The sequence below is a fragment of the Globicephala melas genome, chromosome 3, assembly GCF_963455315.2.
Source record: "Globicephala melas chromosome 3, mGloMel1.2, whole genome shotgun sequence".
NCBI classification, from domain to species: Eukaryota; Metazoa; Chordata; class Mammalia; order Artiodactyla; family Delphinidae; genus Globicephala; species Globicephala melas.
The window spans coordinates 89,323,529-89,339,426 of NC_083316.1; the positions used below are offsets into that span (position 1 = coordinate 89,323,529).

Genomic DNA, 15,898 nt, shown 5'->3' on the forward strand with positions numbered 1-15,898 from the left:
AAAGCGAGTTCTTTGGTTTTGGCTACTGTGATGGGAAATTTGCGTTTCTGGAGCTAAGATACTATGACATTCATTGCCCGTCCTGCCTCAGGGTGTGTTTGGTGTGTGTTACTTCATGGAATCTGTCCTGCAACCCTGAGAAGTGGTAAATTTAAATCCCATTTACCAGGTGAGGACAGTAAGGTTAGAGAAAGTGTAGTTATTTGTTCCAGGTCAGTCAGTCATAAATAAATGGGCAGAGGAGTGAACTGGATCTCAGATTTACCTGATTCTAAGATCCACGTTCTTTCCATTTTCTATACTGCTGCTTAAGATACTTTATTTAGTTCAGATGATGCTAGTATTTATTTTCTTCTTGCTTTATGGGCATTAGCTAATTTATTAGCACATTTATCTGAACTTTGGGTTGTTAATAGAGTTGCCAGATTTAGCTGGGGAAAAAAAGAAAAACAGGCTGCTCAGTTAAATTTAAATTTCCTATAAACAATGAATATTTTTTTTACATGTGTTGCAAATATTGTATGGGACGACACACTTATACTAAACATTTATTATTTATCTGAAGTTCAAATTTAACTTGGCATCCTGTATTTTATTGGGCAATCTTAATTGCTAAGAAATAGTGGCATTTAAAAGTTAAATATTTACATGGCTCTTTAGGGTTGTCTTTTTAAGAGATCTCTAGAATTGGTGTATTGAGGTTCCTTTTTAGAGGGAAAAAGTCTGATTGTTTGGGCTGTGACTGGACTGTATTCCTTAGGAGCACAAATGTCAGGTGTAGCGCCTAAGAGATGTAGGTGATCATATAAACGTCTCCCGATTCCCCTATTTTGATTACTTTTGTCTGTCATCAATCCTGGGTGCATCAGAGCTCACCAGTATGCTGGTTACACAAATAATTGCTGGCACTATGGGAATTTACTATGTTCCAGGCGCTGTTCTAGGTATTTTACATGTATTGAATCCATCACTCCTCTCAGCAACTTTATGACAAAAAATCCTGTTTTTACCCTCATTTTGCAGATAAGAAAACTGAGGCAGAAGAGAGGATAAGTAATGTGTCAGTGGCAGGGCTGGGTTTGAACCCAAGCCATCTGGTTCTGGAATCAGAACTTGTAACCATTAAATATTGCCTCTTGCAGGTAATACTTCTGAACCCATAGGAGAGCTTTTAGGAAGAAAGTCTTCAAGTTTTTCCAAGCCAAATGCTATCTACTTTAGTATTATTAATCACGTAAAACATTTTAGTAACTCTCTTGCAAAAGTAGATTCCTCATTGCACTGTTTCCTATCCTTTTTTTCTTCTCTTCTATCCTTATTGAAACAGATGTCTTTGTCCTTAAATACTAAATTAGTACATGAAATGGTGAGTGGTTTTCCTCATTGCTACATATTTTACAATTAGAAAGTGATTGAGAAGCCATATTTTCCAGCTTTTAAATGGTTTCTTCTAGAAGCTTTGATTATTTGTCCAGTATTGGCTTACTCATACGGCTAAGTACATAGACTCCTCACATATCCTAAGAGTAATGCCTCAAAGGAATATACATGTCTCTCATATTATAGACAACCAAACTCTATTTGGAGAGGACTTATTAGACCTGAAGTGTCCTCATTTGGTGTGAGTAGATACTCATGGATGAAATTCTTAACAAGAGAGGGAGGTAACTTTAGCACCGACTTAGAAAGTATTTTAGAGGTTGATCTCACAATTGCAGGTGTCAGGTATCAAGGTATGCAGGTCTTTTAAAGGGCATTTAGAAAAGCAGTACAGTAAGAGGTCACATTTGGCCATTATACATATACAGCTGGGGTGAACAAAACCCCAGCTGTCCTAATAGTAATGCAAATAGGTTCTTGTGGTGTGGGATAGAATTTCCAGTGACCGCATCTTACATGGGTTCAAAAAAAATGCTGTATCTCAAACAAGTTAATGGAAGTGAAGCTGATATGCTTTAAAAACTATTAGATGACACTGAATCACCTGGCAAAAAGGTTGGGTTATTTTGAAAATCTGAGTTTAAAAGCATTTAGAGGAATCAGCAGGTTTGCAGGTTTCCAAAGACTCAGCTTCATCTTTGATTCTCCCTCGACTCTCTTCTGGAAACTTAAGTCAATTAGTAAAGGCGCTTCATTTTGCCTCCTTGGCCTCTTATTTCCCTCTGTTTGTTTCCACTGCGATCCATTACCATATTTTAGCAGAATTATTGCAGTGACCTCATTTCCTGTTTTTCTTCTACTTTACCTTGTTAGTCTATCCTTTATACTCACAGTCCAGTTATTTTTGAAAACACAGCTCAGAATACCTTAACTGCCTCTCTCCTAAGTTCTTGGTGAGAAACAAGGATCGTTTAGAAGGTTTCTGTGATCTGACCCCCTACTTCTATTTATCTCACCATGCTCCCACCATGTAAGCTGCAGTGCAGCCATACCCAACTGCCTTCTGCTACCTGAAACTGACACACAATTTCATGGCTTAGTGTCTTTTCCATATCCTGTTCCGTATTTGGAACTTCCACCTTTTCTGTCTAACCAGATGACATCTAATTTAAGAATCTCTCTTCTGTCCTTCTGGTAGGAATTTACCATTTCTTTATTCCCATGGCATTTGGTTCATACGTTCACTGTAGAATCTGTTTTCATTTAGCTTAGCTTTATCGTTTTGCCCTTATTAGATGCTTGGTTTGTGTTTGAACGAATAAACCAGAACAGAACGTTAATTAAAACTCTTCCACAGTTTATCGGGGGGGAAAATAAGCTTATTTTATAATAGAGATGTTGGAATTAAAATTAATCAGCATGTGAGTTATGGTAATACCAATTAAAGTTGTATGTGACCCTTTAAGTGTAAGATTGGATGTTGCAGTCGAATACTGAAGGGTTTGACAAGTGATGGAAGAAACCGTTGTCCATGTAGAATAACTTAATGACTAAAATAAAGGAGATTTTTTTAATGCACTCTACTTGTATTTTTAAATTTGAGAATATTATGTTAAAATGGAAATAAATTGAAGCATATTGTAGTTTTTCAATGTTTATTATCTGGATATAATTATTTTTGACTCAGAATCTTTTTATGTTTTCTTAACAGTTGGTACCTATTTAACTTTTGAGTGGAATTAATGTACTCATTAAAAAATCATTATTGGGCTTCCCTGGTGGCGCAGTTGTTGGGAGTCCGCCTGCCGATGCAGGGGACACGGGTTCGTGCCCCGGTCTGGGAGGATCCCACATGCCGCGGAGCGACTGGGCCCGGGCGCCATGGCCGCTGAGCCTGCGCATCCGGAGCCTGTGCTCCGCAACGGGAGAGGCCACAGCAGTGGGAAGCCCGCATACCGCAAAAAAAAAAAAAAAAAAAAAGTCATTATTGTAGCAGTTAAAACCGTAACAGTGTAACAATGATTTGAGGGGCATGCCTTCTTCCGGATGTGTGTTTTTAAATCATCTTAGGGCTGACAGAGGCTTTTTAAATATAAAATAGGAACTTAGAGATATTGTTCAAAGATTATTAGGTTAGTATCAGAACAGAGAGTGAACATAGCAGAGCTAATAGTATGTGGTATCTTTGACCTTTGGTTCATTTCTAGTTGAAGTAGTAAGTTTGCATTTATACTCCACTTGCATTTTTTTCCAGTCCTTTCGGCACCACACTTCATTCATCTATCAAGCACTTACTGAACTCTTGCTGTTGTAGACTGTACCAGGTGCTAGATTCACGAGAACTGACTCATTTGAAGTTCAGGTTGTAGCATGTGTCTAGGCTTGCTTCTAAAATTTGCAGGACCTGGGGCAAAAGTACATGGAGGCTGTCAGACACTCTGTCTAAACATTTAAAAGTTATAAATCAAACTAATACATTGCTAAATAAAATAGGTCTCTTCCTACTCCCTTGAGAAATAGCTCAGAGATCTGGAAGTCCAGGTGTGGGTTTAGATTGCTTGGGCTCCACTTCCCCACTGGAATGTGCTGGTGTGGGGAGAGCCAGCCTCCAGGTGGCCCAGCCCCCTCTCCTCCCAGACCTGGCCTTGTCCTAACCCAGGAGGGGCTCTTCTTGCAGACACCCCAGCACTCTTCCCACGCCCCTACAAACTGCAGCCCCTTGGCTACTGCCCAGGCTAGTTCGACTGTTCGACCTGCAAGTTCGACTGTCCTGGCAGGTAAAGGCATTATAGAAGGCCTCGGGAGGCTCAGAAAGCTGGCTTGGGGATGTTTGGACACAAATTTCTGGGTCTCGGGGACTCAGAACGGCAGGGCTGGGTAGGACAGACTGGGCGGGCAAGTTCTTTGCGCTGTGGATTTATCATGTGGAAAGGGATGTGGTCAGAGGAAGAATAGGGAGAGCCCTCTCGAGTCCAGTGCTCAGGGTGGGACAGTCTTTGCCCAGGTCCTAAGGGTGGTACTGTGTATGCCCTTGAACCAAATAAAACGAAGTGTTCCTTAAGAGGATCAGGTCTCCACGAAGTCTGTAGACTTCAAAGCTAGATTGGGTCCAAAATTTAAAAAATAAATTGTATTTTGTTAGCGAACAATTACTAGGTGTCTATTTGTTTATGCACATTAAAAATAAGCAGTAGAGTTTTCAACTTTATTAGTTTTCTGTTGTAGAACTTAAAAACATTTTATGATAAAATAGTGATAGTGAATTTGGAATTATGCTGGCTGTATAGAACTTCTAGTTGTGTACTCTTTGTTTTTAATATTTCCCCACTTATTTAAAATAGTGATTAGGTGTTTTATGGGTGATAGTGTTGTTAGAATGAGAAAGAATAAATTGAAAAGTATTAATGCTGTTCTAGCCCTGGTTCAATTTCCAAGTGTATTCAAGGGAAAGAAAAAGGCTGTGAATTGACCACTTAAGTAAATCAGTTTGCAACCGAGTGTCCCAAGATTACTCAATCTAGAGGTAGGAATATAATTTTATGTCACAAAAATTCATCCCATACAACTTTTTGTGAAATACTATCTTTGTGATTGGTCTCATGTTGATATACAATTGGAGTTTTACAGTAATTTAGAAAAAGAAAGAGCCAATTCAATGTAAAAAGGAATACTTGATTATGCTATTGTATAAGAGCAGTAAAAGCTAATTTACTGTTATATTACTCAATATTGAAAACTGCAAGAGGCTATCTTTCAGTTCATTCTTAATTAATTGTGCTGTATTATAGTGATAGTAGTATCTATTATAGATGAGTTTTATGCAAGGCCTTTAAGTTGACATCTCTGAGCTTGTATTTTGGCTCACGTAAATATCTTTGACATATTTTCTGCATGATTGTTGAAGGCAGAATGGATTAATCAGTCACTGTGATTCCTCTATGAAAACTCCCGTGATAAACTATTCTTTGAAATGGCCTGAGTTCATAACAACGTATAACTGATGAAAATAAGTAATTGTATTTAAGAAAATAACCCTTTCACTTATTAATCTTCATAAAGACTATTTTTTCTAAATTTGCCTCTTCTGCTAGGTTCCTAGTGTTTTATTATTGAATTAATTTTGGAGGCATTCCTCTGTTCATAGTTCCTTTCTTTAATTGAGTTATCAGTCAAATAATTAGGGATTAATTTTGACCTTTGTTAAAATTTAGGTAGAAGATAGATGTGATGTCTTAGGGACCATAATTCTAGTAGAGCCATTTAGTAATTTAGATGGTCCTTATTGAGTACATATAATAACATGGTACACAAATTGATGTTACTTACATTTGATTTCAGCTCAGTCTTGCAATACAGAGGTAGATGTATATTAAGTATTATGATGGTATTTGGTAAAGTAGATTCTCTCTGCATTTTTTGAATAGTAATAACACTTATGTTTTCTAGTGTGATATTGGTTCGCCAGGGCTGCCCTAAAAAAGTACCACAGATCAGGGGGCTTAAACAACAGAAAATTATTTCCTCACAGTTCTGGAGGCTAAAAGCCCAAAATCAAGGTGTCTGCAGGGTTTGTTTCTTCTATGGGTCTCTTGTCCTGGCTTGTAGATGATCATTCTTCTCCCTTTGTCTTTACATGGGCTTCCCTCTGTGTGTGTCTGTGCCCTAAATGCCTCTTCTTAGAAGGACATGCATGGTACCTTGCACGTATTGCAGGTTTGGTTCGAGACCACTGCAATAAAGTGAGTCACACGAATTTTTTCCCAGTGCGTATAAAAGTTTTGTTTACACTATACTGTATTCAAAGTGCAATAACATTGTCTAAAAAAACACAACATACAGATCTTAATTAATAGATACTTTATTGCTTAAAAGTGCTAGGCATCATCGGAGTCTTCAGCCGATAGAGGGTCTTGCCTCGATGTTGCTGGCTGCTGACCGATCAGGGTGGTGGCGGCTGAAGCCTGGGGTGACTGTGGCAGTTTCTTAAAATAAGACGACAGTAAAGTTTGCTGCGTCGACTCCTTCTTTCATGAATGATATCTCTGTAGCATGCAATGTTGCTTGATAGCGTTTTGCCTACAAGTAAGACTTCTTTAAAAATTGGAGTCAGTCCTTTCAAACCTTTCCGCTGCTGCTTTATCAACTACAGTTATAAAATATTCTAAATCCTTAGTTGTTATTTCAACAGTCTTCACAGCATCTTCATCAGGAGTAGATTCCATCTTAAGAAACCACTTCTTTGCTCATCTATAAGGAGCAACTCCTCATCCCTTAAAGTTTTATCAGGAAATTGCAGCAATTCAGTCATTTTCAGCCTCCACATTTAATTCTGGTTCTCATGTTTTTTCCACCACATTTGCAGTGACTTCCTCTGCTGAAGTCTTGAATCCCTCAAAGTTATCCCTGAGGGTTGGAATCAACGTATTCCAAAATCCTGTTAATGTTGATATTTTGACCTCTTCCCATGAATCGCAGAGGTTCTTAATGGTATCTGGAATGGCAAATCCTTTCCAGAAGATTTTCAGTTGACTTTGCCTAGACCCAGCAGAGGAATCACCGTCTATGGCAGCTATAGTCTTATGAAAGGTATTTCTTAAAGAATAAGACTTGAAAGTCAAAATTACTACTTGATCCATGAGCTGCAGAGTGGATGTTGTGTGAGCAGGCATGAAACCAATCTGAATCTCGTTGTACATCTCCGTCAGAGTTCTTGGGTGACCAGGTGACCATTGCTAATGAGCAGTACTATTTTGAAAGGAATCTTTTTTTCTGAGTACACGGTTTCAGTAATGGGCTTAAAGTATTGAGTAAACCGTATTGTAAACAGATGTGCTGTTATCCAGGCTTTGCTCTTCCATTTATAGAGCACAGGTGGAGTAGATTTAGCATAATTCTTAAGGGCCCTAGAATTTTCAGAATGGTGAGTGAGCATTGGCTTTAACTTCACTAGTCACCAGCTGCATTAGCCCATAACAAGACAGTCAACCTGTCCTTTGAGGCTTTGAAGCCAGGCATTGACTTCTCCTCTCTAGCTAAGGAAGTCCGAGATGGCATCTTCTTCCAATAGAAGGCTGTTTCATCTACATTGAAAATCTCTTGTTTAGTGTAGCCACCTTCGTTCATTATCTGAGCTAGATTTTTCTGGATATCTTGCTTCAGCACTTGCTGCTTCACCTTGCACTTTTATGTTAGGAAGTTGGCTTATTTCTTTCAACCTCATGAACCAGCCTCTGCTAGCTTCAAACTTTTCTTCTTTATCTTCCTCAACTCTCTCAGCCTTCATAGAATTGAAGAGAGTTAGGGCCTTGCTCTGGATTATTACACTTTGACTTAAGGGAAGGTCGTGATTGGTTTGATCTTCTATCCAGACCACAAAAACTTTCTCTATATCAGCAATAAGGTTGTTTAGCATTCTCATCATTCATGTTTTGATTGGGTAGCAGTTTTCATTTCCTTCAAGAACTTTTCCTTTGCATTCATAACTTGGCTAACTGTTTGGTGCAGGAGGTCTAGCTTTTAGTCTCTCTCAGCTTTTGACACGCCTTCCTCACTAAGCTTAATCATTTCTAGCTTTGGATTAAAGGTGAGAGACATGTGATTCTTCCTTTCACTGAACACTTGGAGGTCATTGCAGGGTTATTCATTGGCCTAATTTCAATGTTGTTTTGTATCAGGGAATAAGCAGGCTGGAGGGGAGGGAGAGAGATGGGGAATGGCCTGTAGAGCAGTCAGAACATTGTTTAAGTTCACTGTCTTATGTGGGTGTGGTTCATGGCACCCCCAAAACAACTGCAGCAGCAACATCAAAGATCACTGCTTACAGTTCATGGTAACAAATATAATGATAATTAAAATTTTTGAAATATTATGAGAATTACCAAAATGTGACAGAGACACAAAGTGAGCAAATGCTGTTGGAAAAATGGCACTGATCGATTTGTTTGACAGATGGTTGCCACAAACCTTCAATTTGTAAAACATGCAACACCTGTGAAGCAAAATAAAGCAAAGTGCAATAAAACAAGTTATGCCTGTATTGGATTAAGGCCCATTCTCATGACTTCATTTTACCTTCATTATCTCTTTAAAGACCTTACATCCAAATACAGTCACATTCTGAAGTGGGTGTTACTGGGTGTTAGGACTTCAACATATGAGTTTCAAGGGGACACAATTCAGCCCATAATGGGGGCATAAAATGAATTCTATGCAAATGGAAGTGTTGGGTAACCAATATGTTTAAGATGTGGAGCAATTTATTTAATGTTTTAAATAAATTGTATACTGTTTCAAAATTAGATGTTAGGAATATCTTTTATTTCTCCTTTGACCCAGTTTGATTGTAGAGATGTGGAAGGGGCAATTAAAGACTGATGATGATTATGATAATAATAATAGTAGCAGCAGCTACTATTATTATTATTAAGTGCTATATTATATACTGGGCTCAGGTCTGAGCACTTGATATTTTTTGTCTCTCAGGGGTGCTGCATGGTCAGCAGGGAGTTAGGGCATCTCCATTTAAGGATAGGTTGAATTTTCTTTGCTTGTCCCTGGGAATCCAGATGTGGATCCTGGCCTCAGTGCTCTGGGACAGGGTCTAGGTTGTACCTTTGTGAAGCAAGATGGGATTCTTTGTAAACCACTATTTTATGAGACATCTTTGCGTTTTCTGTAGGTACAGGCTTTTTATTTAAACATGAAAAAGTTGAATTATTCAGGTAGTATTCTTTGGTGACAAACCAGCTTAAAAGTACTCCAGATCAAGAAAGTCCTATAAAGAATATTTTACACTATATTCCTATTTGGCTCATAGCTTCATACCCATCACTTTGTAGGTGCTCAGTAAATAACCGTAGAATGAATAGAGTTCACTTAAAGCAAAAGGGAGAAATATAGTCACACTGGCAGTGCCCTTTAGAGGCTCATATTTGCATTGTCAGAATAGTATATTGCCGGCTCAGCCCTCGTAGGTTTTTGTTATTTTCTGCCAGCAAATACAGTATGCATTGAATATTCACTTAATTGTAGACAGACAAAAGAAATAGCCAGTTGTATCCCTTGTATCTTAGACCTCCCATATGCTTGAGGCTTGGTAACAATAGCACAGTGGTTAAGCCTGTCTCTATAGAAAGTCCCCTTCCTTTTAGATTTCATAGGTAAGAGATTATGCTCAGCAGGGTATATTTTGTGTCCCACCAGTGGGTGGAATTGGTGGCTGTGTATGTTTTGCTTCAGCCACTCATCACGTTGCTTTATTACTCTGCTGGATGGGGCTGTATTTGGAGCTATAGGTCTTGTTAAAAATATTTCTTTATAGTTGAATTGCAAATGTCTTTAGATAAAGTCTCCAGGATCTTTGAGATGCAGTAGGAAAAGTCAAAGAACTAAGTTGTCAACATCAATTCTTTTTTGAAAACAACTTTACATAGATGTGTACATATTTGTTGTTTGATTATTGCTCTGCTGCTGGCTTTTCAGTAGAGTTTGTACTTGTGATTTTCTTTTTCTTAGTTTAGGTTACTTAATGGATAGGAAATTTTAGATGTGGTATGAGAGAGGATAAAATTTTTATTCCATATTATGAGAATATTACTGTCAGCTTGTCAACACTGTTCAGATTTTTTTAATTTAAAAAATTCCTTAAATTGGGCTTCCCTGGTGGCGCAGTGGTTGAGAGTCCGCCTGCCGATGCAAGGCACGTGGGTTTGTCCCCGGTCCGGGAAGATCCCACATGCCGCGGAGCGGCTGGGCCCGTGAGCCATGGCCGCTGAGCCTGCGCGTCCGGAGCCTGTGCTCCGCAATGCGAGAGGCCACAACAGTGAGAGGCCCGCGTACCGCAAAAAAAAAAAAAAAAAAAAAAAAAAAAAATATATATATATATATATATAATTCCTTAAATTAGAGATAAATTATAAATAGTTGAATTAGATATTATAATTACATATGAAATGCTTTTTGGCTTTTTCATTTTTCTCATTGATATCTGAATTTGTACAGTTTTCAGAGTATTTTTATCATTTCAATATTAGTGGCTTTTTTTTTTTTTTTTTTTTTTTTTTGCGGTACGCGGGCCTCTCACTGTTGTGGCCTCTCCCATTGCGGAGCACAGGCTCCTGACGTGCAGGCTCAGCGGCCATGGCTCATGGGTCCAGCCGCTCTGCGACATGTGGGATCTTCCCGGACCGGGGCACGCACCCGTGTCCCCTGCATCAGCAGGCGGACTCTCAACCACTGCGCCACCAGGGAAGCCCTATTAGTGGCTTTTTGAGTCTCACATCCATTTAAGTGGAATTTCATTAACTGAAAACGTTTGCTAAATTTTTAAATATGTCTTTATATGAATGAAACGTGAGGTTATGCAAGGGTAATGCAATGGAATGTGACAGTTTAAATCAGACATATGAATCAGACCTTTGTGGTATATTTGTGTCTTAATTTAGGTTGGTTGAAGACTTTTGATGACTACTTTCGAGAGAAGACTCAGTATATTTTTAATAACATGGTCATCAAGTTGAAAGAAGACCCACGGAGGAAATTTATGTGGTCTGAGATCTCTTACCTTTCAAAGTGGTGGGAAACTATAGATATTCAGAAGAAGGATGCTGTTAAAAGGTTTGTTTTTTAAAACTTTTTTTTTTTAATTTGGTAATATTAAACAATTATACAGTGAAACAGGTGTTGAATTTTTAGAATGTGAAAATTCTTAGCTTTATATCTGAAAGTTAAAATATTTCTTCGCATTCTGTTTTTCCTTGATTCTGGTTCATCTCTGAAAAAGTGACTTGAAACTTTTCCATTGAAATCCTTATGTTCCATCTTTGTCCTAGAAATGGAATTACTAGGTCAAAGGGGCTTAATATTTTAAAGATTTTTTGAAGCATATAATCAAAGTGACCCCTAGAAGGGTGGGTTTCAGTGTATTCTTCAGTCTTCCATATAGAAAGGTACAAATTTCTCTGCATATTAGGCAACAATATAATTTTTTCTAAAAGTTTGACCAATTTAAGTGGTAAAAATGTGAATTTTTGATTAGTGATAGTGTTCCATGCTTTCTCATATATACAGGCAGAGCTTTTTTTGAATTGCTTGATCATGTACTTTTTCTTACTGATTTGTAAGAATATTTATTATATACATACCAACCTTTATTTTTCCTGAAGCTTTATATTTCTTCTTAATTCTTAGTGTTTGATATAAAGACTTTTAAAATATTTATGTAGTCAAATGTATTAATCTGTTTTCTTGATTGACTTTGCTGTCATATTTAATATGCTGTCATATTTAAAAAGTCTTCCCCAATCCAAGAGATGAGATAGCCTTTTTTCCCCCAATTTAGTTTTTTATTGCTCACTTTTATAAATCCTCCAGTTTATTTTTTTAATGTGGTGTGATGGGAGGTTTTGCTCCCCATGTCTCCCTCCTCCCTGCTCCCAGGACTTTAAGGATTGTCTTAGCATCAATTGCTTTCTTTTACTTATTTAACATCACATATACAGTGCTTACTGTATTACTTCCTGTTTTAAGTACCTTGCAAATGATAACTGATAATCCTCGAAACAATCCTGTGAAGTAGATATAATGACTATCTTGATTTTACAGATAAGAACACTTGTCATCCAGGGTCACCCAGCTGCACATGCTGCACTAGTTACCATCCAGTCCAGCCTGTCCAGCCCCACAGGCTGTTTGTTCCCTTGCACGTTGTGCTGTGCTGCTTCCCTAAGACTTACATAGTCCATTCTTTTCTACTGACTTGAAGTGCCATCTTTATTGTATTTCAATATGCATTGATTTCTGGGCTTTCTGGCCTCTTTCATGGACTTTTCTGTTTAACTGTAATTGTTGCGGCCTTATGTGTTTCAATAACAGACAGTTTAAATCTCCTCTTGTTTCTCTTTATTGAAAAGTTCTTTTAATGAGTGACCACTTAATTTTCCCAGAGAGCTTTAGAATTAACTTGCTAAATTCTTCCTACCCTATCAAAAAAAAAGGGGGGGGGGATTTTGATAGATATTGACATAAACGTTTAAAGGTAATTTAGAGAGAATTGGTGTTCCATTATTATCTATCAGACATTCCCGCCCCCCCGCACCGAGAGCATGCTTAAAATGCTTATAAGAGTGGCCAGGAAGGTGCCATAACTGAAGGCTGTAGAGTCTGAGGATCCTGAATGTACCGGGAGTAACTGCCACACCCAAAAGGACTACCCCTTCTTCCACTCCTGCCATGTGTGGCCACGGGAACCAGAGTTGTCAGGATATTCTTCCAGTTATTCTTGACAAGCTGGAATTCCAAAATGTTACATAAAATGTCTTGACTTTTTAAGTTGAAATGTTAGCAGCTAATTTAGGTTAACATACAAACACACACACACACAAATCCTTCGTTTAAATCGAGTTACCTACTGGTTTGCAGTGTTGCAAAAATTAAGAACTGCCCTGTGAAACCCTGCGGAATTGGTGTTTGTCTATACATATTTTTTCTTTTACTAGGTTTGGAGATTAAAACAGATTTTTTTTGTCTGTCTAGGTCTTATATTGCTCCTTGAGTACAAATAATACTTCATAGTTTCTTATAATTTTATAGTGTTTTACTCAGATTGTTCAGATTTTATTGCATCTGTAGTTATTTTGTTTGCTTGTTTTTGTTTGTTTTCTTATTATTTGGGGGAATCTGATTTTTTTCTTCATCTTAATTAGATCAGCTAAAGCTTTTACTATTTCTGTTGGTTTTTGTACCCCCAAAAAACTATTATATTTATATTTTACTGGTATTTACTCTTGACTTTTCTGCTTTTATTTAATTCCTTCTACCTGTTTTTTACTAATGCTAAATGGGCCAGTTGATTTATTTTAACAAGGAGCATTTCTCCCTCTGTGTTTGCCTTTTTACTGCTCTTATTAGCTTTCACATTTTTATGTTATTTTTTTCCTAAATATTCTGTATGTATTGTTTTCTCTTTGACTTGAGTATGTTAGGAAAATTTTCAAATTCCTATTTTTTTCTCAGTTATACTTTAGGTGTTAAAAGGTGGTTTTAATGTCTTGTGGTCAGAGAATATGGACTGCACAATTTTTATTCTTTAGATTTTGGGAAACAGTGCCATTGATCCCTAAAATTCCAAACTTTTGCCATATATCTGGGTATGTATAACTTATTAAATTTTCCATGTATCAATTCAGAATATTTTTCAGCTTATATATTTTTGCTCTTACTAATTAATTACTGGTTTTATTTCATTTGTTTTAGAATTCAGTTATCTAATTGTTAAGTCTCTGGTCTCTCTTTGGCATATGCATTTTAATTTTTTGGTTATATTTACTGCATTATGTGAGGTTTTTCTCAAGGTTTTTTGTTTTCTTTCCCACCTCACATTCTTCTCGATGGTGTGGAGCCTGTTCTTTTCTGGCTTCAATGCTTGGTTTTAACTATGCTTTTTAATTACCCTTTAGTTCTGGGTTCTTTATATTGTTGTCTGTAAGTCCAAGCATTTTCCTTTTTTTTAATTCATCCATGAGCAGTAACATGTATCCACACCTGGAATTTGTTTCAAAACAGAGAGTGTAACTCGACTCAAAGCCCTTCCTTTTCTAACCAAACACTTTGTTTCCCATCCATTTCACCTGATTTCCTTTTAGGAAATGGTCTCCAAACACGGAAGTCAGATCCTTCATTGTCCTGCCCCAGGTCAGATAGGTCAGTGATGATGAGCTCAGCTAATCAATATATTATTTCCCAGGGTTTTGAGCCTTTAGAGTGAAGCGAGGGTAAAGAGATGGAAAGAAGGGAAGCAGAATGGAGGGAAGGTTGCAGGTCAGCCCTCACAGCACTGGTGCATCCGCAAGATTCTTCCTGTCCTGTGTCACGGACCCTGTCATGCCTGTAGCATGGCCTCTCATTTTTTTCCAGTCCTTTGTTAAGCCTGGACTTTTAGCCTGTTCTCAGTTCTGTGTACCCAGGACTGTCCCCCAATACATTTCCTGTTCAGTCAGTCAGTGTTGCTTGCGACCAAGAAAGCTAGCTGATATTTTTCTCCTCAAATCCTTTGTTGGAGAGGTGGGTTCCAGAAAAAACAAAACAAACAAACAGAAAAACTTAATAGATACATAGGTTTGCTCCCATTATTTAAAATTCTGAGCTTGTACTAAGTGGCATTAATGATAGAATTTTTTTGACTACTACTGTAATGCTTATGCAATGGCTTGTTTTTGAAGATGAGTCTGTGGATTAAATATCTGTACCTAAATTTGCAAGCTACCTGTTGAAGAGAAGAACCTGTTAATTCTAGCAGAGTTCTGTGTAAGCTTTTATTGTCCCTGAAGAATATCAGTTGATTGTGGGAACTTAACAGAAACATAACTCAAGTGATCCTCATAATCTATGCTAGCAATGACTTGTTTGATTCTTCCCCCCTGTGGCAGCAATATTCAGCTCTGTCAGCTTTCAAAAATGAAAATCTGGTTAACTAAAGGGAGATCCATGCAAACAACATCTAGCTTTTTTATTTTGTGTGACTCAGAGTAATTTAATCAAGTATAGTCATGGTTCCTACTTGTAACACATATCCAGTGGATTTAAAAGAAACTACCTTGTTATAATCAGCACATTTTCCATCTACGCTTGTTTTATTTTGAAAATGACTGGTATGCTAACATCCTTTTTACTTTTTAGTCTTTCTATTTGAATACTTTTTGGCTAAATGCAGTTAAGTACTGCATGACGTTTATAATACATCAAAATGTGAACCCTATTCAGAGTCAAACAGCTGAAACATTAGCCTTAGCGTTTCCTTTGACTAGCACCCAGCATATTACATATTCATTTTTCCTCTCTGGGCTCTGAGACATTGAAAGAGTTTTTACATTGCATCTGCTTCTGCTGTTGAGACCAGTGTTCAATTGAGAAGCGCACTGGGCTGTTGGAACCTAGAACAGTTTATGTGTTTGCCAGAATCTTGACCAGCTTCTCTGTGTGGACCTTTTGGTATAACATAAGGCTCCAAATGTGTGAATGGAGAAGGGTACCGTTAGATATTGTGTCTTCACTGCATTGCTGGATTTCATTGCTTTGCTGAGACCGCAAAGTCTTTATCTAATCTGCCATTCTCTTACTTCTTTTTTCCTAGGTTTATAGTTAAGTGAACCTTCTACCCTGTCCTTATAACTATCTCTGCTTATTGAAATCAGAGAAAAGTTTGAGATTACTTTCTTAAGTAATACAAATAATACAAATCCAAACTTACATTTTGCAAACTTACATGCATTCTGCATTATGAGTTCACTAGAAAAAAAAAATACCTTTAAAGTTCTTATACTAGCTAATTTATTATACATTTTATACAGGTCAGATTTTGTGCTATTTAACCAAAGCCTGCTGTAAAATTTGCAGAGCAGTGAGAAGTTACAGTGTGTCTTGTGATGTTCAGAGTAAATTGCAGATTTGGATTTAGTTTAGAGCCTAAAGATACATAGCATTTCATCAAAGGAATCAAAGCAGTCTCTCAAAGGAATCAAAC

The 15,898-nt window shown here is 37.5% G+C and overlaps 1 protein-coding gene across 1 annotated transcript in view; it reads left to right on the forward strand.

The window, feature by feature from the left end:
• Window positions 1-15,898, forward strand: part of MAN2A1 (mannosidase alpha class 2A member 1) — a 161,888-nt gene that overhangs the window by 37,377 nt on the left and 108,613 nt on the right. The window contains exon 4 of the mRNA XM_030869905.2: window positions 10,824-10,995. Coding sequence (XP_030725765.2) covers window positions 10,824-10,995 — 172 coding nt within the window. The remainder of the gene's footprint in view (window positions 1-10,823; window positions 10,996-15,898) is intronic.